Source organism: Lactuca sativa, chromosome 8 (assembly GCF_002870075.4).
Source record: "Lactuca sativa cultivar Salinas chromosome 8, Lsat_Salinas_v11, whole genome shotgun sequence".
Classification (NCBI taxonomy): Eukaryota; Viridiplantae; Streptophyta; class Magnoliopsida; order Asterales; family Asteraceae; genus Lactuca; species Lactuca sativa.
In genome coordinates, this window is record NC_056630.2 from 141,382,005 (window position 1) to 141,404,407 (window position 22,403).

General features: G+C 34.7%; 2 protein-coding genes across 3 annotated transcripts; one reads left to right on the forward strand and one right to left on the reverse strand.

Moving 5' to 3' along the window:
* Nucleotides 1-5,807: 5,807 nt before the first annotated feature.
* On the reverse strand, nt 5,808-9,080 carry LOC111893712 (protein NPGR2). The gene is made up of 5 exons (XM_023889780.3): nt 8,755-9,080; nt 8,252-8,487; nt 7,908-8,157; nt 6,469-7,794; nt 5,808-6,384 (listed from the first exon to the last, which is right to left on the reverse strand). The coding sequence occupies exons 2-5, from the start codon at nt 8,405-8,407 to the stop codon at nt 6,077-6,079; spliced, it is 2,040 nt and encodes a 679-aa protein (XP_023745548.1). The 5' UTR covers nt 8,408-8,487; nt 8,755-9,080; the 3' UTR covers nt 5,808-6,076.
* A 6,716-nt stretch (nt 9,081-15,796) lies between these two features.
* On the forward strand, nt 15,797-19,145 carry LOC111893702 (succinate--CoA ligase [ADP-forming] subunit beta, mitochondrial). Of its 2 annotated transcripts, none has more exons than XM_023889769.3 (11): nt 15,797-15,942; nt 16,083-16,224; nt 17,055-17,165; nt 17,226-17,337; nt 17,427-17,491; nt 17,590-17,667; nt 17,786-17,860; nt 17,942-18,094; nt 18,172-18,594; nt 18,676-18,747; nt 18,831-19,145. In XM_023889769.3, the coding sequence occupies exons 2-11, from the start codon at nt 16,123-16,125 to the stop codon at nt 18,909-18,911; spliced, it is 1,272 nt and encodes a 423-aa protein (XP_023745537.1). In that variant the 5' UTR covers nt 15,797-15,942; nt 16,083-16,122; the 3' UTR covers nt 18,912-19,145. The 2 variants fall into 2 exon arrangements, with proteins under 2 accessions (XP_023745537.1, XP_023745538.1); XM_023889770.3 differs by having other exon boundaries at nt 15,799-15,942; nt 16,091-16,224.
* Nucleotides 19,146-22,403: the final 3,258 nt, after the last annotated feature.

Sequence of the window (22,403 nt, forward strand, 5' to 3'; positions counted from 1 at the left end):
GTTAAACATTGTCGTTGCACAGTGAGAACACAAGAATTGTTCATGCATTAGTTGATAAAAAATTGAATGGTAATGTTTTCAAAGCAAACTATGTCAAACATTCACACCACACCTTTTAATGTAATAAAAGAATATTAATAACAAAAAAATGCACTAATATGATAAATTTATGATTAATTATATAAATAGAGGAACACAAATACTAATAGTAATAATAATAATAATAATAATTGGGTATTCTTTTATTTTAATATTAATTTAAATTTTTGAGTTTGATTTTTATCACAATTTTTATTATGTAATACTTGGTATAAATCCCCAATTTATCATTGAGATTGAGAGTGTCTTATTTTTATCATTATAATAATATAAATTTGTCTGGTCTGAACTATTTTTTCGTATTATACTTGATATAAATTCAAACGCACCATTGAGACCGTCTTAATATTATCTATATAAGGATAATAATTTGTCTCAATCTGACATAGTGACATATGTCTGATTTCAAATTTGATTTCTTTATCTCGTTATAAACTATATTTTTCGTATATCAACTGTTGAAACGTCCCAAATTATCAAGAAAAAAAAATTTCATTTTTTATTCAATCATAACACCATTTAGTATTACCAATCATTCAAAAGTGTATTAATGTAAAAATAGTTATCAGAGTACAATCCCAAAATCATAAAGTTGCAGAAACATGAGTGGATGTAGTACAGTCACGCCGTACCCTTCCTTTTTCTACCGGAAGTATCTAAAATCATAAACAGTAAACCGGAAGCACAAAGCTTAGTGAGTTCTCCAAAATACCACATATCATACATACCATTGGGCCCAACCCACCATAATGGACCTAGCCCTGCCTAACCAATGGGTCTAGCCCGATCATACAAATGCAAAAGTCACAAAGATAGTTAGCACCCTACATAACATACAATGATCCTAGCTCTTCCTGATCCATGGGTCTAGCACAACATACAAATGAGCTAGCCCGATTATACAATGGGTCAAGCCCAACATACTATGCAAGAGTCACAAAGACAACTAGCATAACATATCCTAGCGGGCCGACATTGGTGTCTTCGACCCACGAGTACAGTGAGGAGACTCACCTAAATCACAAACCCGACTTCAGCTAACTGCTCTCCTATCAAAAGACGGGTGCTCGACACCTCTTATCGATCCACACATGGTAAACCTTAAGTCTACCTTCTAAAAATATAATCTTGACCCAAAAGTCAAACCAAGTCAAAAGTCAACGGTCAAAGTCAAATTCAACAACCCAAAGTCCACTTGTTCATTCTCACGTCGTTGCCAATCCTTGGTCACGGCGTGAGCTCCCACTCAGTCCGATTCCAACTCATCACGACTCACCCTGGCCAACTCAGTCAAGAAAATTCAATGGAGTTGCCCTCACGTCGTGAGAACCCTTCTCTCACGTAGTGAGCTCCAAGAAGATAACCAGAAACGGGGTCACTCATCCCTCACGTCGTGAGAGCAGTCTGATGCAAAAGGTCCATCTTTTAAGTCGTTAATCCATTAATCCTTGCACTCTAACCTTCCAGAGGGTCTTATAACTTCTTAATACACAATAAAGTCGATGCTTTTAAGACATATATGTCCAATACATGTCTAGATCGCATTTATGTCCAAAGTTGAAGAAAAGACATTCAACTTTCATGCAATGCTCCAAAACTCAACCATTCCCTAAATCTGAACTCCAAGACACTCTTAAGGCCCTAAAAACACATAAGGTTGCCAACTTTATGGTTTCCATTCATTCAACATGCTCAAACAAGAAGAAAAGTGTGACAAAACTCAGATCTAGCCTTATATAACCATAAAGGTACAAGCTTTATCACTTACAATGGTTCATAAACTATGTAAGGTGATGAAGATGATGATTTATTACAAATCACAACACAATACCACCTTCTTCTTCTTCTTCTTTTTCTTCTTCTTCTTCTTTCCCCTTCTTCCAATCCAAGAAAAACTTTAAAACCACAAAAGATCAAGCAAGGATGCGCATTAGGGTTTTTTCTGAGGTGAAATAGGGTTTGGGGCTGATAAGAAGCCCTAAAATGAGGCTGGAGATGCTTAAATACGAAGAAAAACCTAAAAGATCATGGGCTTAGGCTGCATCGCTCCTCACGTCATGAGCTAGATGTGAGCTCATTCCTGCACAAAATCTTTATGCAGCTCTTCTCATGCCGTGAGCCTCCATGCCTCACGCCGTGAGGATCCTTTTTCCTCAAAATCCAACTTTTGACTCCTTGAAACCCTAATTCAATTCATTATGGAAAAACGTGTGTTACATATATTTCGTTTTCAATTGAATGATACCTTGGATAATCTTTGATTTTGAAACTAATTACATTATTGTATAACTAATACCTGTTAAAATTTTAACCTTATGTGTTAGAAAAAACTGATTTTAATCAATATTTATTTTAACAAAGACGTGGATTTCCCGGTATGTTTAGAAACATTGATTGCACACACTAAAAATGGAGAATTTTCCAACGACGTGGAAATGGTTGTATGCAAGTGGTCATCGTGAAGGACGTTTGTTGGTATTAGAGGTTGTTGTTTCCTAAGATTTATGGATTTGACATGTTTTTTTCGAGGTTGTGGTTTCAACAACGACGTCAACGTTCTTGACCACTCACCAATATTTAACGATCTTTTGGCATGAAAAGCACAAAATGTTCCTTTCATAGTGAATGGAAACAAATATAAGTTTGTGTATTATCTTACGAGTAAATTATATCATGTGTACTGTCATATTCCACATTAATGAAGGCATTCTGATACCCAATGGAACCAAGAGAAAAATTATTCAAGAATAGACAAAATCATCATGTAAGGACGTGAACGTGTATTTGGAGTTCTAAATGCAAAGTGGGCAGCCTTTCCTCACTGTTAGCTGAACTCACGACGTGGGCATTCCGACACCCAACTCATCACGACTCAACCTAGCCAACTCAGTCAAGGAATGAAACTTGAGCTAACCTCACAACATGGGAAGCATTTCCTCACGTCATGAGCCCCAAGAAGCTCATCAGAAATGGGATCAACCACTCCTCACGTTGTGAGACCTTATGTCTCACGTTGTGAGAACAGTCCGAGGCCAAAAATCCAACTTTTATGTAACATCCCAAAATTTGAGGCCAAAAATTTCACTTTTGATTAGGTGATTTATAAAATGGTTCATCAAAACATTGCCAAGATTATGTCAATACGTAAAACCATAATATCATGTCTCAAAACCAAATATCTGAAATAACATAATATCATAGTACAATCCCAGAAAACTCTAAGCGGAAATCATATAGGTGGGTTGTGGTTCGTTGATGGTGGTGAGTGATGGTCCAACGACTCTTTTCTCCGACAAGATATTGTCTTCTGTGGTGGTGGTTTGTTAGTGGCTTAGGGAAAAGAGGATTTAAAGGGAAAATGTTAGTATAAGGTCATAAGGTGGGTAGAGTGTTTTTTTATATTTTATTTTATATTTTATAAATAATTGTAAGAAGAAAAATTAAACCAAAATAATAATAATAATAATAAGGGCATAACAGTCATTTCATGTCTCACAAATGATGAAACATGCAAATTTAAACTAACGAGGGATGACATGTGTAATTTTTAACCAATCGAGGGACGGTCTGAGTTAATTTTTGAAAATAGGGACTAAACGTGCGTTTTTGCACCTAAACGAGGAACGATTATGTAATTTAGCAATTTTTAATATTCTTTATTTTTATGGAATAGAGAAATAGTATGTTTTTAAATTTTTGACAAAATATAAGATATATCAAATTTGTAACACTTTAAATATGCTAACATATTATACCGACGTTATATTTCAGAAAACTGATTTTAAGCTTTGTTGGTATCAGACACAAATTGGTGTCGAATACTATAAAATCATTGCTAATTTGTAAAAAAATATATTTGTATTCAATCTTTTGAAGTGGTACTACACAATCCTAACTTGGTATTGGAGCCGAAATCACTAATCGAATTCGCGATTCGATATCAAGTTTCCATATTATTTTAGTTTTGGTTTTAATCTTGTTTCGGGACCATGCTCACCCCTACTTCCAATGAGGGATCATATAGCTCCATGTATTTTGGGTTTGAAAAACTATAAAATTTTATGAATTCTTAATATTTATACCAACGTAAACATCTAACTATATAGTATATACCAGACGTGTTTGACACGGAACGTTTGGGAGCTTCTAGCGTTTGACAAAACATTCCATTTTGAACAAAAGATTTGTTTGACACTACAAGATTTTAGTGTTTCGTTTAAACAAAATACCACAAATCTAAAAGCTATGTCACGCAACATGTAACAAAACGCTACAAATTATCAGCTATCTGCTACCAACTAGTTTTGCCAAACACATCCACCGTCTTATTTCGGTTTCAATTGAATTAACAAATACTAATTTTAGTTTCAACTGATAACAACTTTTTTTCCATTAAATTGTCGTTGTTTAGTCTTTTTATACCAAACTAATCATTCATATTAAGTTATTAATATTAAGCACAAATTATATGTAGTTTGCCAAAATTTCACGTTTGGTCCCTTAAGTTTTTATTTTTGCATTCGGACCGTCCCTATGATATGATTTTATTATTATGTGTTTCGTCCCTAATTGACTTAAAATGTCCAAAATACCCTTAATTATTTTATTTGCTTCCTTTATTGTTAACCTATTAAAATAAATGCTTTAATATATGTTGGCCCCACTTAACCCTTTAACATCCCTATTATGTACAAAATCCATCGGCTTAACCTCTCACCCTCAAACTTTCCGCCTCCATCTTTCTCACCGGAAATCGTCATCAATAACCCTCTTCCTTGTCAGAAACCACCACCACTATCTCCGTTTGATGGTGCAAAAGATCGGCGACGACAGTGCAGAAGAGTGTTGTCCATTTTGATGTGATTCAGAGCCACAACCACCATTGTTTGTGTGTTAATCCCGTTCTCGAGCTGAGCAACTCCCTGATCTTCTTTCTTTTCTGTTGTCGGAGGTGTTGTTGCAGTCGGTGACCTCACCGAAGCAGATGTGGATCTCGAACCCATCTTATCCCTCGTTGCAGTCGGTGAGCTAGATCACCTACACATCGCAACTGCCTTCCACCCACGAGTACGACCACAGTGCCCTAAATCCTACCATCTCCATTCTGAAGTCACAACCATCGCCGCCCCTGAAACTACTACTCGTCCTCCATACCTACACATTTGTTTGATAGGAATCGTTCCCACCTCTCTCTCACATAAAGCCCTCAATTTATGGGTTTTAATTTCTTGGAGGGCGTTTGATTTTTGTGTTCTAAACTTCCGAAAAAGAAAAGAGGTTCAATCATTTGAAATTCCAAAAAATAATACAGGTTGTGATTTGTTTGGATTTATTTTGGTTTGGTGTTTTGTTTATTTTGTATCATGATTTTTTTGGGATTTGGAGTTTATTTGTTTCCGACAAGAGATGTAGGTGGTGGTTGTCGATAGTAGAGGATGGGTTAGGGTTAAAGGGTGATGGGGTGAAGGTGGGTCCTAATTGTGGCGTTGCAAGTTATAGATTTTTTTTTTCGGTTTTGGGTGGCGGTTGGCGATGGCCGATGACCGGTGGTGGGAGCAGTCTTGAGTGCGAGCTGGGCTGCTGGGGTGGGATCATGAGTGGGAGTGCAAGTGGGCGTTAAATAAAAAATATTAAAAAGTAATAAAAAAAACTAAAAAAATAATATATTAAGGGCGTTAAATTCATTTAGATATGACAGGGATGAACCATGCAATAAAACGAAACCATAGGAGGTGTGCAAAAAAAAGATGTTAGGGACTATCTTTGTTAAAGTAAAAAAATTATATACAATTTTAAAACAAATTACATCTGTTATCTACAAATCTTACCCACTATTTCTTATGTATTACTTCTTCACTTGTTATTAACTTATTATATACCAAAAAGATCAAATTGTCGAAACAAATAAAATCGACCTACCTATATTTTGAAGTAACAAATATAAATATATATTAAATTATAACATAAGATTGTTTATTTATCTGAAGGGTTCGATGGGTTCTGTTTCTTTTAATACACCAGCAGCCTCAAAACAATCAGCAGCTTCCATCGGACTCTCATCTCTAAGATACAACCCCAAATTATACCAAACCGAAGACTTCATCCTGTCCACCCGCAGAGCTTCATTCAAAAAGCCCCGCCCCACCGCTCCAGCCCCGCCACCGACCTTCCTCAACACCACCGCCATGGAAACAAGACTCTCCACATCACCAGGATCCACATCTAACGCATGTTTATATGCTTTTAATGCTTGTCTGTTCAGACCCTGAGCTTCATACAACAATCCTGCAACAAAATCCATCTCAGATCTCAATTCGAGTAAGAATATGAGTAAAATTCAATTTAGGGTTTTTGTTTTGTAATCTGTACCAGTGGTATGTCGTGTAGAAGCCGAGTAGTTACAAATAGCCTTCGATTTCATCAAACACGCCTCAGCATCTTGCCATTGAGACAATCTTATGTACACCTTAGCAAGATCATTCCATGTTTCTAACTCCAACTTCCGATCATGGTTCTTCTTTGAGAATCCGAAGCTTTTAAACTGAACTTGAAGAACAGCAAGTAGCTGAGTATACGTCTGAATAGCACGTTTCACTTGACCCCGTGCGAGTTGTAACTTGGCTTTAGTTCTTAATAACTCGCCTTGATCCCATTTCACAGTCTGATCCAAAGCGGCATTGATCACACTTTCGCCATCTTTAAACCGTTTTTGAGCTGACAGGATTCGCGCCAATAGCATCCACCCTCTGACGTGGGACCCACCTTCCAAATGGATCAAACGATTCGCGTAACCAAAAGCAACGTCCAGCTTTCTTTGTTCAGCGCTTTCTAAACCTAGAAGATAAACGATTTGAGAGTCAACCATTTTGGTCAACCTCCCTGCTGTTTCTAAACACTGGAGTGATTCAGATTCAGATTTCGAATGAGATGAAACTGAAAGAGAAACACCCAAAAACGAATACGCGACACCCATCATTTCCTCACATTTGTCTTTCACTAAATGAATCGCTCTCTTTGAAGTCCTTACTCCTTGTGTAGAATTCGAGCTTTCTGAATGAATTTTTGAAGCGATTAATAAAGGCAACACGATATGTCGATCATCGGTTTCTTGTATAATTTTTATCAAATTCAAAGCGGATGAACAGTCGTTTTGTGCATAGTAACATAGGGCTAAAAGTAAACACCTTTCGTTGTTTTCAATTATCCCCGGAAGTAATTCTTCCAATTGTTTACCCAAAGAAACGAATCCACCGGATATGGATAACGCGTAAGAAAGATGATCTAAAATATCCGGGTCCCACTCGATTTTCTTTAAACAAACTTTTCTTAGTAGAATCATTAAAATTAGAATAGCTTCTTCTATGTTGTTTTTGGGTATGAATGACCCATCTGTTTGGAAACGGAAATTAGGAGGGTTTGCTTCTTCTGATCCACTGTAGAGAAGAAAAATTGCAAATTGTTTTTGAATTTTTGCTGTTGTTTCTTTGTCGAGGTTCCAGTGATGGAGTAGGGCTCTTCGGAATGATATGATTGCTTCCTGGTGTGACTCAGCGAGTTGATATAACTCAGGAAGTAACCCGACTGAGTTGGTTAGAGTCTCTTGTAATTTATGATCGGTTCCAAGGTTTTGAGGTAAGCCTAATGGGAATGATGATTCAATAACATCCAGAACAACTTTGCATGATTCAGCAGCTTCTGCAAAAGCGATAAGATATTTTCATTTGATTAATAAACAAATTAACGAAAGTATCTTCTATTTCTTACATATATGACAATGTTGTTGTGATCCTAACTTACAAAAGGAATACCTTTATACCTCCCAAAATTCTGCAAAGATTTTGACTTTAAATAAGCTGCTTCAAGGAGTAAACCAACAGTGTTTATAGAGAAAGGTGGAGCACCATAAGTAGATGAATGTCTTTGAGGTTTCCTTAATTCATTAAGGCTAATTTTCATCTTTGGAGTAGCTGCAGCCAGATCTATCCCTTCAAACACATGAAGAGCAGCTTCTATGTTTCCTTTTTGATATTCATATCTTCCTAGTAATGCTCTTGCTTCCTGTATAAATAAACATCATTTACAGTTTAAAAAAGTAGGGGAAAAACATGATTAGATGCATTTAATTTCATTGAAAAATGGTTAGATAATCCACCTCATAATTCAAAGAATTACTCTCCCGAAGAGATGATTCTGCTTCTTCAATATTACGGGTATCAGGTTTCTGATCAACTTCACTGATGGCTTGAGATGAAGAATCAGGATTTGCTGAAAAATATTTTGTAACTTGGGAATCTGATGATTCGATCATATTGGTCTAATCAGTGGGACCAGTTACTTTTCACAACCACAAGCTTAAATCATTCATGTTGTAAACCAATTCTCGAAGATCTTCAACCCACAAAAAAGGAATCAATCAGAAAACTTATATAACTACGAAGATATTGCTTGCATTTTGAAGGAATTAAGTAAGAAATTCGTATATGTCCAGAAGAAAATTTTCAGATTCACATTAGTAACGTATAAAATGAATCGGTGTGCCTTCAAAGTAATAACAAAATCGACCCAAAATAGGACAACAAAACCCACTCCAATCGTATAATTTATAACAATCACGATGAATTACTAGAAACGTAGATTTAAATGGAATTACATTACCTTTCTTCATGACAACTGAAATTAATGACAACTTGTATGCCGATCAAAACTCTACTCAAATTCCTCTGATCGACAGGGAATGAAACACATTATCATGTTTCAACGTTATCTGGCAAGGCTACATGAATCATTGCCTTTGCTTTAGTTGAGGAAATCGATGTCAAATAATAACTACACCCATTCGGCAAAGGAATTCTCGTGGTCGTTTAAAAGCTGAAACATGGAAAATGGGAAAAAAATCTTGAACCGGTTTTTAATGAAAATGGACTGAAAATTAATACAGTTATGCATTGGGGATAATTAGAGTGAATTGACTGAATTCAAAAATACAAAGGAATAAAACACTATATTGTATATAACTATTTATAATAATGTATGTGTAAAAAAAAGGACAAAATTATATTTTATTTATATTTAGAAAAACTCTTACATTTTTAGTTATATTTTACATTAATTCAAATATCATGGTTTTTAAAGAAATTGCCGATTTTTTTGCGACATGACATTTATCATTTTTGTTTTTAAATTAATAAGAAAACAAACATAAACAACGTTGCCTCTTGTCCAAAGTAAAATGCGAGAAATAGATTATTTACTCAACGACCATTTATTTAAGCAAAAATAAATGGCTTCGTTTATTTTTTTTCCACGTCAGCCTAAAAACGAACAAGATAAATGTTATGTCATAAAAAAAAAGTCCAGTAACTTCTTTAAATAATGAATATTTGGGTAAATATGAAAGATAAGTGAAACTGTAAGGTTTTTTCTGTATATAAACAAAATATAAAGGTTTTTCTAAATGTTGGTAGATAAAATGTTGTATTTTTCTGTAATTTGCCATGTAAAATATATCAATTTTCAACTTATGTAAATCATAAATATATTCTCAAAATTCATATCTAAGGTACAAACAAATTGAGTTATATTACAAGGTTAATAACAAATATGATCCCATGAATTTATAGAATTATAAATAACTAAGTTTTGTTCATTTAAGCTCCCTTATTTGAACCGAGTCATTTTGGAATTAATATATATATGATGGATACCCACTCGTTTATATCGATTTTCTATTTTTTTTTTAAATTTGACACTGCTTAATTTTCATTTAAATGCAACTGATTTCTCTGATTCTCGTCTTCTCGTCTTCTGCTTATGTGTTTTTCTGCTACTATCAATGTAATATTTGGTTTGGTTAAGTTTGAGTGGTCTCGAAGACTGTTTTAGATGTTGTGTCATAGTAAACAAACGTTCGATTGCAGTTGAATTTGTTTCAATGCAAACATTAACAACATTACGAGACTTTCTTTGTTTGTTCTTTCGTGCATTACCATATCTATCTTCCTACAATTTCAATGATATAATTGGTTGCAATTGAAAATCCCACGAGTTAAAAACATTATCTGTATTTTTGAATTTAAGGACAAAATTGTGAATTTGACTAAACTACAGGGATTGTTTATGTAATTTACTTTTAAATAAAAGAACAATACTAAGTTCTAAATCCACAACAATTATTTCTCATTGTATGTTTTTTATAATAAAGTAGTTTGCTTTTAGAAAGATGTATCTTACAGAGAGATATTCACTTATGATGTTTGGCTTTTAGAAGATATTTGGGTGGTGTGGTCATCCTAGAGAACACAAAACACGCTCCATCCATGACCATGAGGTCTACATGATGATGATTGATGATGATACTACAACTTCATTTGTTTATTTTTATAAAATGTCTTGATTTTCGTTTATTTTTTTATTATCTTATCTTTATAAATCCAAATTAGTTATTTTTAGAGGTGAGCATATTAACCGAAAAACTGAATCAAAACCAAATAAACCGAAATAACTAAATCACTTTAACTGAACCATTACTAAAAAAAGATGATGCGGTTCCTATTTTTAATTAACCAAATATATATGGTTTGGTTATGGTTTTCATCCAAAACCAAATCATTAAAAACCGAACCAAACCAATAATATGAATAAATATTTTAAATATAATACAATATTAAATATATAGTTTATAATTATATTTAGAATTGAAAATTTAAAAGATAATTGTTTGGAATTAAATGGATATCTAATCTTCTATCATACTGATTAGGTTAAAAACACCGAATTGTTAATTTTCTTAATAACATTGTACTTTATGTTTTTTTGTCATTTTTATAACAAAATGTTTTTTATTTTTATCTCATTTTCGACCATTATGATTAACCAATATTCACTATTGATCATAATTATTAACAGATAAAAACCGTTAACCAAAATCAATATTAAGTTATTAACCAATACCCAATGGCTACCAAATTGCATTAATCACTTATAATGGTTATGGTTCGGTTTTAGCTAAAAATTAAACCAAACCGTCTCATACACACTCATATTTATAAGATTCAACAGGGCTTAAAGTTAAAACCACCGGTGAAATTAAAGTTTGAGTTTGTCTTGTTGCGTAGACTAAGTTTGAATTTGATTTGACAGTTCAAAAATATTCATCAAATGCAATGAAACAAACTCAACTTGAGTTTCGCAGAAAATATTAACACATTATTTGTTATGAAACACTTCAAAATTGAATTGATTTATGTTTAATCGGACTGTTTATAGTTTTTGTTGAAGATTTATTGGAGTGGTAAAAGAAATTGTTGAGTGATCCGTAAATTGCTTTCAAGTTGAATTTTTGATCGATTAAGAACAAAGCAGCAAGAGTTGTTCATTCGCACTTAGGTGAGTTTTTTTAGAATTTTTTTTTGAGGAATTTGTCAATTTCACATTGAAGTAACAAAGGCAATCATTTTTTTTTATTTGTTAAATTGTGTTTTTACGGAGATTTGAATTGAAAATGGGATCCATATAAAAGAACGTTTGGATTGAAGTGGAGTTTCAAAGTAAGCACACCAAGTATTCAATAAAAGTTCTTCAAGAGGTTAAGTTGGTGCTTGTGAGGTTCAAGAACAAATGTTGGCTACCATTTAAAAATAGATTGGCTTCAGTTGGGTGGTGACCAGTTTGATTTTAATGTGTGTATTTTGATCACGAAAGTGATGTTTAGTTTATTATTAGGTAACGAATTTTTATGATTGACCGAAGGGGTGAATTGGAGGCAATTGGGTGTTGTTTTAATCGATTTTATTTACAAGGTTTGATTGTTTAAGACATAGACATTAAAGAACGAAATCACTAGATCTTAGGAGGAAATAAGTTGAGTTGTTTAGTGGAAGAATGTTGTAATATTCTTGTTGGTGATAACACAAAAGGTGGTTCTTCAAGTCGACATGTTATGGGGAAGATGGTTTATGAGGTGTCAAGATTTGGTTCAATGCATGTGCACTCCTAAAAGAGGCTTTGTGACATCCTACATTTTGTTTGGTTATCTTTAAAAGCAATTTATACTATAATTTTAAAACAATTCTCTTTATTTAAATAATTATCATTTCATACTCATGGGATGTCAACTCGTGTATATAAATTCATAAGTAAAAGCTTACCCGAACCAATCACAAGGGCTAAAAACCGAAACTCTCAAGCATTGCTTACTAATAGCCACTTGGGATACACATAAAAGTAATACGTTAAAATAGAAAGCCTGATAAGACACATAAGGCAAGGACTAATACACATATATAAGTTTCAACACAAAACATTATAATCATCACATCAAGAAAACAGTAAAATAAAACACAATTAAGCACAAACAAATTTTATTACATTAGTTGCCATTAGTCCTTAACACAAATTTACCGCCTTATGTCAATATTAAAGGCACAACTTGTTAGAAAAACGGGATATAGATAAACGTATTTGATTTTACTCTAATGTATTTATAATACTTTTATTATGATTTCCTTTTGGGATAATGTATTAAGGGTTTTGACTTATTTAACATGAAATTTTTACTTGAAAATTTTAGGACGCTAAAGAAACTTTTGCATTCCAAAAATGAATCCAAACAACTCTCAATATATAGCTCATAACAAATCACGTGCAAATGTTCGTCCGTTGGAGTCGTCGGTTTACCGACCACATATTGATCCGTCTACGATTTCTCCCTGACCCCAAACCCAACCCCAACCCCAACAATTTTACTACCAACAAATACCACACCAATATTACATGAAACCTCTTAGCCTAACCTCATTTCAAAAAAATTCACCCCCACCGAAAGTCAAATTTGTCCAAGAAACTCAACCCGATCCCGAAACCGGTAGTCGAGCCCGAACCCCAAATTGTTCGGGAAACCCAAACCAAACCATCCAACCCCAAAAGACGATGAAAAGGAAAAACACCGTTTCGAATAAAGAAGATAACCTCTCAACAATGACAACCAGATGAAGATATGGTTTTAGCGCAAGCATGGGTAGATATTTCGGAAGATTCCATAAAAGGTAACGTGTAAAAAGATGACCACTTTTGGCGACACATTAAAGAGTGATTTCTTATGGTAATGGATTGTGGCAAGTAACATGCTAAAGATCAGTGTATTTGCAAGTTTCACGAGATGAACAAATATGTCACAAAATTCAACGACAATTACAACAATTTGGTAACTCAATGGAAAAACGGGGAAGACAATGAACAAATTTAGAGACAACCCTTAAATTTTTTGTTGTTGATAATAATAATAAGTCGTTCAAATTTCTCTATATTTTGAGGTTTTTATCCAAGTCCCTCAAATGGATATAAGATATTGGTAGCGAAGAAGGTAGTTTGAAAAGAACCAAAGTTTCCGAGACGAGTTACACTACTTCATCGGATAAGTATTTTGGGGTTGATTTGAACAAAGTGGATGAGCTCGAGTTTGAAGAGGTAGTTCGACCGATGGGTCGGGATGGGGAGAAAAAAAGCCCATCATCGAATACATCGGGAACAGGAAGAAAAGATGAAATATAAAGTTGCTGGTAATTTGGAGATTTATAATTTGAATTTTAAAAGTCGTTTGAGTTTTGAAAATGAGAAGTTGGAGGAGAACAAAAAAGCAAGATAGGAGAAGTAATGAGCTCGAGAGGAGAAACAAATAAGTCGGGATATGAAATTTTTAACAAAACCTTTCGATCATTTCACTGGAAACAAGCTCGATATAGTTTCGATGGCTAGAATGGATATCATGAAAAAATATTAGAGGTAGTATTTTTATTTAAAAATTGTTGCTTTTTATGTAGTTTTATTTATTTATTTATCATTTTTAGGTATGTAATCGTTTTAATTAAATTAACTAAATGTTTTTCCTTTTATTAAATTATATTTTCTTTAATTAAAAAAAACATGGTTAAATGTGATATGATACCCACCGATTTTATGCGTTGAGAGAAAAAAAAATAACAAAGACTACATAAATATCATATGTGTGATATGAAACCCACCGGCACAAATATTGGATGGCTCGTTGTGACGACGATGATGGTAATGTACTTTATTGGTCATCACTGGTGGCTGCAATAGGGCTACGAGTCAAGTTTGTAAGTTATAAATAATCTTAAATCTATAAAAAAGAAAACAAATTGATTGCTATCGTTTATAAAAAGACAAAATTGCAAGAATGGTCCCTGTGGTGTGTCAAAACTAGCAAGTTTAGTCCAAAATGGGTTTGGCTCGCAAGGATGGTCCAATAGTTTTGTTTTGTTGCGAGTTTGGTCCAATTTGGTTTGAACTTTTTTATAAATACGATTTTACCCCTTATTATTTTATTTTTCATATTTATTTTATTACCAACATTTAAAAAATAATTAAAAATAAAACAAAAACAAATCTCTCTCTCTCTCTCACTCTCAGAAAAACAGAAAAAATCCTAAAAGTAGATAAACACACATTTAGATTCACAATAATCTTTTGTAAACTCACATACAATCGATTCACAATCACATTCATCTCCACTCTTGTTATGAATCTGCTTTATCCTCATGATCTTACCAACTATCTGATTGTAAATCCTAGCCCCAAATCGCTAATATGTTATTCTAAACACCAATTTCTTTAAATCCCTAATTATCATATGGAAGAACACCTGTTCGTTTAATTTCATCACCTCATAGACGCTGGTCACTCATGGAAGAACACCTTTATTGCTCCATCTAGTCATCGTCTTCTTCACCCACCTCCATAAAGTTCAATAATCGACATCCCATGTCGTTGTTTACTACACCAACAAAAAAAGAAGAATAAGAAGTCATATTCTTGTTTCACTGCATATCGATCAAGGAGAAGGATATGCATATCGGTCAGAGTTAAAATTGAGCAAGCTTTTAGCTCAGCCCTAGCCGCCGCCTCTCAAATCCACCAGAAAATCTATTCAGCAAAAAATCGATTCAAGACACACATACACACATGTTCTAGAGGTGAAGCAGATGATGGTTTCGGGATGAGATGGTGATGGTTTGAGTGTTGCGATGTTGATGATTATGTTAGGACGAGGGATAATGAACACATGTTCTTGAGGTGAAACAAGTCAAATCTGTTCTCCCAAACTCCTCAATCCATCACGTAACGATCGAAAATGCGATCCACGACAGAGCTCTGAACTCGATTCGTTTATCCTCTGTCTCCTTCATCGGTAAAATCGGAGGCGTTGGGGCGGGATCGAGAATCGCATGGATGAATTCACATCAAGTTTTGAATCATAAGAAACATATTGCCAAACCCTCCGCGATCTGATGACACAAATTGATGAAATTTTAGAACTTTTATTCTTAACTCTTGAATCCATGATCTGGAAGATCGTGGATGCGGGATTTGGGATGGGGATCATCATTAAGAGAGAGAGAGAGAGAGAGATTTTAAGAGAGAGAGAGAGAGAGATTTTATTTTTGTTTTATTTTTAATTGTTGGTAATAAAATAAAAATCAAAAATAAAATAATAAGGGGTAAAATCGTCTTTACAAAAAAGTTCAAGCCAAATTGGACCACACTCACAACAAAACGAAACTATTGGACCATTCTTGCGAGCTAAACCAATTTTGGACCAAACTTGCTAGTTTTGACATACCACAGGGACCATTCTTGCAATTTTGTCTTTATAAAAAACTATGCTTATTTTGATAAATAAAAAATATACAATTCATAATATTCTTCATTTAGGGCTTGTTTTTACCCTTTGCACTTTGCAATATTGCAAAAATATAAAACTAAAAACTAAAGGAAAAACATAAACTGCAAGAACGGGTTAATTGCTTTCCCAATTCCGGCGTGTAGGTCAGTACTATTCGCTTCCGGCTGCCCTTTTTGCATCTTTGATTTCATACACTATGATTCGCTCTCATCATTAGGTTATTTTGATTTATGCTCTATTGTCGTGAATCTTGATTCGATCTGTTGTCCCTGTTTAATTTAAGTGTTACAGATCGGGGGTATATTTGATCATTAGAAAAAAAAATGGTGAGAGGATTGTTGAACAAGCTCGCAACTAAATCGATCAATGTTGCCGGAAAATGGCAACAGCAGCAGCTCCGTCGCCTCAACATCCACGAGTATCAGGTTGTAGTCATTCTCCCTTCACCTGCAGTCTTATAAGTTTTACGAATACTATTTAGATGTGTGTTGTTTATTTATGAATATCATCTAGGTTCTGTTTTGGTCGCATCACAGATTGTTAAATTCATCCGTTGAATATGTCAGAAGGGAAAAGAAGAAGGAGATTTTGAACTTTGACTTTAATTTGGTCATACTATAGTTATTATGTTGTTTGAATTTTGACAAAGAACGCTGCATTGCTATACAAAACAAGGGCTTCAATCCTTAACTTTTGCAGTATCGAAAGTGAAATGAGAATCTACATCATAAATTCTGTGTATCTCAACTTCAAAAAACCATCAGTAATCAACTCTATGATGAAGTGATATTCTAGCTAAATCTGTTATTGTCCTCCATGGAACACCATATTCATTTTTAAAGAACACTATATGCATGTTTTTGACATCATAAAGATTGAATTTCTCCAATACCTCCTTGATGTTTTTCTTCTAGGAGTAACTTTAAAGTACCTTCCTTTGAGTATGTGGTGATGATCATACCAAGCATCAGCTTTGCATCACCCAAGTCTTTCATACCGAATTTTGTAGACATTTGTTTGTTTAATTTTGTAGACATTCCTTTGACCCTGAACACCCACTTATTTTGCAAGGCTTTCTTTCCTGCTACTCAATCTCATTTATCTTAGCAATTCATTTCTTCATTCATAGAATGTTCTAATTGTATGTACAATTCATCTTTTTGTTGCATATGCTACTTTAGTATGACAAATGCAAATACTCTAACTTTGTTATGCATTTTCTTTACTCATTGACTCATATGCATTCTGAAATCAGGGAGCTGAACTGATGGGCAAATATGGTATTAACGTTCCAAAAGGTGTTGCTGTTTCTTCTGTTGAGGAAGTTCGAAAGGCCATACAAACAACATTTCCTAACGAAAAGGAGGTAAGTTTTCACATAAATTCCTTTTGTTTATGTAATCAGCATTAATTTCTTGTTATCCAGTTGGTTGTTAAGAGCCAAATTCTTGCTGGTGGACGAGGTCTAGGAAAATTCACAAGTGGTCTTCAGGGTGGAGTTCACATTGTCAAAATCGACCAGGCTGAAGAGATAGCTGGTATGAGTTCACTAATTTTTTACTACTTTTTAATACAAAAAAAAGAAAAAGAAAAAAAAAATGTAATTTCTGTTTTATTGTTCCCATAGGAAAGATGCTTGGGCAGACTCTTGTCACTAAACAAACTGGCCCCCAAGGCAAAGTTGTCAGCAAGGTTTGCTTGCACCTTTATTAAATTGTTATCTGCTTTATGAAATATTAAATATTTTTTTTGTATGAAAAGTTATTAAACCTTGTTCTTTATTGATGCAGGTTTATTTATGTGAAAAAGTGTCACTTGTGAACGAAATGTACTTTGCAATCACTCTTGATCGTACAACTGCTGGTCCTGTAAGTTGTTGAAAATAATAATAATAATAATAATAATAAAAATACAAATCATATGATGATTGCAATCAATCTTTAATTCTTTATTTAAAATTAAATATTGAATCTTGTGTTGTTTAAGCTTATCATTGCATGCCGAGAGGGAGGAACCAGCATTGAAGACCTTGCAGAGAAATTCCCTGACATGATCATTAAAGTATGTCTTTTTTTATTTATTTGTTTATATCCTTAGGCATTGTTGGATGCAAAATGACAAATTTAACCTTTTCACACACAGGTGCCTATTGATGTTTTCAAAGGAATTACAGATGAAGATGCTGCCAAGGTTGTAGATGGTCTTGCTCCTAAGGTGGCTGACAGAGATGCTTCAATAGAACAGGTGAAGAAGCTGTACAACCTTTTCCATGAATCCGATTGCACACAGTTGGAGGTGAGAATTAATTACTTTTTTTTTCTTTTTTCTTGTTTTAAAAAATTTGGTTTTTAAGTTGAAACTTGGTTGTTCAGATCAATCCGATCGCAGAGACTTCTGATAACAAGCTGGTAGCTGCTGATGCGAAGCTAAACTTTGATGATAATGCTGCTTACCGTCAAAAAGACATATTTGCCCTTCGTGATCCGACACAGGAGGATCCTCGTGAGGTTGCAGCTGCAAAAGCGGATTTGAATTATATTGGTTTGGATGGAGAAATTGGATGCATGGTGAATGGTGCTGGATTGGCAATGGCAACCATGGATATCATAAAGTTACATGGAGGCACCCCTGCCAACTTTCTGGATGTAGGTGGGAATGCTTCCGAAGGACAGGTGGTTGAAGCATTCAAGATCTTGACATCAGATGAGAAAGTCAAAGCAATATTGGTCAACATTTTTGGAGGAATAATGAAATGCGATGTCATAGCCAGTGGAATTGTTAATGCTGCTAAACATGTCAGTATCCATCTGTGAGAATTGTATCATTTTGTAGCAGTGAAAAGATTTTTGATTTAATTAAATTTAATTTTTTTTCAGGTTTCATTGAAGGTGCCGGTTGTAGTTCGTCTTGAAGGCACAAATGTTGACCAAGGGAAGAGAATTCTCAAGGTATATTTTCTTTTTCATTTATTATTCTTAGAAAAGTTTGAAGAATATTTAAAAAAAAAAATGATTTATAATTATAAATACAGGAAAGCGGGATGGCATTGATTACAGCAGAGGATCTTGATGACGCAGCTGAAAAGGCGGTTAAAGCGCTTGGATCATCATAAAATATATTATAATATACAACCCAAGCCCAAGCCCAAACCCAATTTGAATTTGAATTTGTATGGAGGTGGGTTTCTACTCTACTTTCTAGTTTCTAAAATAAATACAGCAGGCATATTGGTTGGAAATGTAATCAAAATTTTCATTTGTTAGAATCACTTCTTTTCACAACATCATAACAAATGTTTCGACCATTGGTTAATTGAAAAGCTAAAACCATTTTGATTCTTTCTTCACTTAAGTTATGTGTCTAGGACCTAATGCTTAAATATTTGATTACTGCCAATGACATATAATCAAGAGTAAATTGCAAAAATGGTCCCTATGGTATGCAAAATTTTGGGGTTTTAGTCCAAACCACGAGTTTTTTGGATCCATGGTCCTTTTGGAGTGGTTTCTATGTGATTTTGGTCCCTGGACTTAACTGCCGTTAAATATGATCTGTTAATCCCCCTCATGTGCCTCACACGTGAGGGTAAATTCGTCATTTTATATGCAAGGGACCATTTTTGCATAATCCATTTTTTTGGCTTATTTGACCTTTGCCTCTCTCTCTCTCTCTCTCTCTCTCTCTCTCTCTCTCTCTCTCTCTCTCTCTCTCTGAATTTTCTTCCTGAAAATTAAAACACACGCACACAACTTCATCATCTTTTTCTTTGGTCACATTTCTTTCCCGTATCATCACCCTCCTCTATTGCCAAATCCATCTTTAATTTTAGAAACCCTAACTCCAATTTACCCCCACCCCCAAATTTATTCGTGTCAATCTGTACCTCCCGTTCGTCGGTGAAGCACTATGGTCCAATGGCCGCTGAAGATCTTGATCTAAATCTGGAAGATGGTGGTTGCATCTGAAAGAGGAGCAACACCTGAGAAGCTAAAAGGATTTTGTTAGTCGGGGTTCACATCAGACACAACAAGGCGAAAATAGGTTTGGAAGGAAACGACTGTGACGACAACGACGGTGGAAGGAAAGGGTGTTTGTTCGTCGGAGTTCACATCGGAAATAGCAAGGCAATTGTGGCGTTGAAAAGGAAAGATTGTGGCGACGAAGACAGTGGAAGGAAACAATATGATGTTGCGATGGTTGCTGGTACTTATCTAGGGCTTGATAGTGTATGAAATTGATGTGGTGAGAAATCTGATGGTCGATTGGTAGTTGGGTGTCCTATCACAGCTCTAATTTCTACCTACCTAATGGCTTCCGATAGTGAATGTGGTATCTGATGGTGGTTTAAACGGATGAGAGAGAGAGAGGGGGGGGGGGGGGGGGGGGAAAATAAATATACGACTTTCAGTTTTATTCTAATATGTAGCTACCTCAAAATCTATTTAATTTTTTGATTTATAGTTTGCATCTTGCAGTGGCACACTGTGAAGATCATCGCCTGCTTCCCAGATTTGTTCGCAAAGGGGTTTTTAGATGGTAACTCAAGAATTGGAACCCTAAATTTGAATCTAAACTGAAGTTATGCGTGTTTGTATGTATGAATCCCCACAAATGGAATCAGATATTGAGTTTTTGTTTTGTTTGTGTTTTTTTCATTTTCGAAATCGATTTGTGCATGTAATTTTGTTTTTGGAGAATGTGTGTGTTCTCATTTCTAGAAATCAATTTATTTGTGTGTGTTCTCACCATAGCAACTTTTCCACAAAAACATAGCACCATTTTTGTTGTAGCAGAGCTCAAGAAGAAGAAGGGTAGAAGAAAAGAGATGTTGGGGAACGGTGGGGAAGAAGATCACAGGAAGTGGGGGTATTTAAAAGGAATTAATCCAAAAAAACGTTTATGCAAAAATGGTCCCTAATATATGAAATGACGAAATTACCCTCACGTGTGAGGCACGTGAGGGGGCTTAACAGATCCAACTTAACGGGAGTTAAGTCCAGGGACCAAAACCACATAGAAACCACTCCAAAAGGACCATGGATCCAAAAAACTCGTGGTTTGGACTAAAACCCCAAAATTTTGCATACCACAGGGACCATTTTTGCAATTTTGTCTATAATCAATGGTATTTACAACAATAGCAACACACCCCGTGAATACCATTAAAATGGGGTGGGGCCGGGGAGGTAATTGTTGTCAGTAGTCATGCTTCTATAGAGGGAGGGTAGAGCGACTGTGTCACATAGATGACCAGAGGCATGGACCTGAGGCAAACAAGGGAAGAGAAAATCAAAGTCAATATAAAGCCATATAGAAGAGTAAATCATAACAAAAACATATATAAATCCAAAATTATGCTAATGATTAGCAGACGATGACTAGTAGGTGGATATGTGTGGTATACAAGAGAAAAAAAAAATCAGAATATAAGCATATGAGTAGGAAACAATAAAGTTCAGAAAACAAAACATACAGTAAGGCCTGACTACTCATCTACCTTGATATTTAGCCGCAACAACACCTTTTTATTCGAGGTCATGTTCTTGGAAAGAGCAAACTCTTTCATGCCTATCCGACTATCCTCACATTATATTCCTACATCCAGCTAGGAAGTCATTGATGTCTTTTTCTAGGCATGTCCATAAAACCTAAATTTCCATTCCCTTAATCTTGGTGGCCCGTGTCACTAAGAACAAATTTCTTTTAGCCATATTTGGTATCCTATCTAGCAAAGTTCTGTTGCAAATCCATCTCAACATCCTTCTTTTGGTCTAAACAATCGGGTGATTAGATAATCCAAATAAGATTTATATATTCTTATTTTATTGTATTGTAAGTGTTGTAGTATAGATAATAAACTATTCTATAAATGTCGTAGAATTATACGGGTTGCTTGTTCACCCACTACAACATCCTCAATTTGCAACGGGAGAAGGAACGGCTCGCCATAGGCGATAAGCTAATCAACTCGTGGGCACCTTGTTTGAAACCCTCATGATATGATTCAAACTCAGGTCATCTATAGGTAGCCGCTTAGAGAGGCTTACAAACTAAACCAACAAGTGATGGTTATAAGTGTCAATAGAATTAATTGTATACAAATTCCATGTCCCAAACAAATGACTATGGGCTAATATTTCAGTTTAGAGCAAAACAAATGTTGAACATTTTTTCCAATATATAATTAAAAAAATAAAGTAGCAAAATAATAATATGATCCTTTTAAATAAAAAAGATGTAGATGTTTGTAAGTATTTAAATACACCTTGAGTTGAGTCACATTTTTAGCCAAGTTTTTGCATCTTGCCCCATCCTAATTAAATATAACACTAAGTTTGTTTGATAGTAGTTGATTATTGATTAAGTCAGACTCGGCCTCTAATCAGGCCTGGTAAGAGACATAACAAATGCCATAAGACCAAATCACATGCTTTTAACGCCATGGTATCAAATTTGAATATGACCAAGCCAAAGCCAACCTCTTACTAATTACTAAATACAATAAGAGGCATATCAAACAACCCAGCAGTCAACAATTTTGCGTCCTCAATCCCATACCATACATATGAAATTGAAAAAGCGGACCCAAAAGGATTTAGTGGCT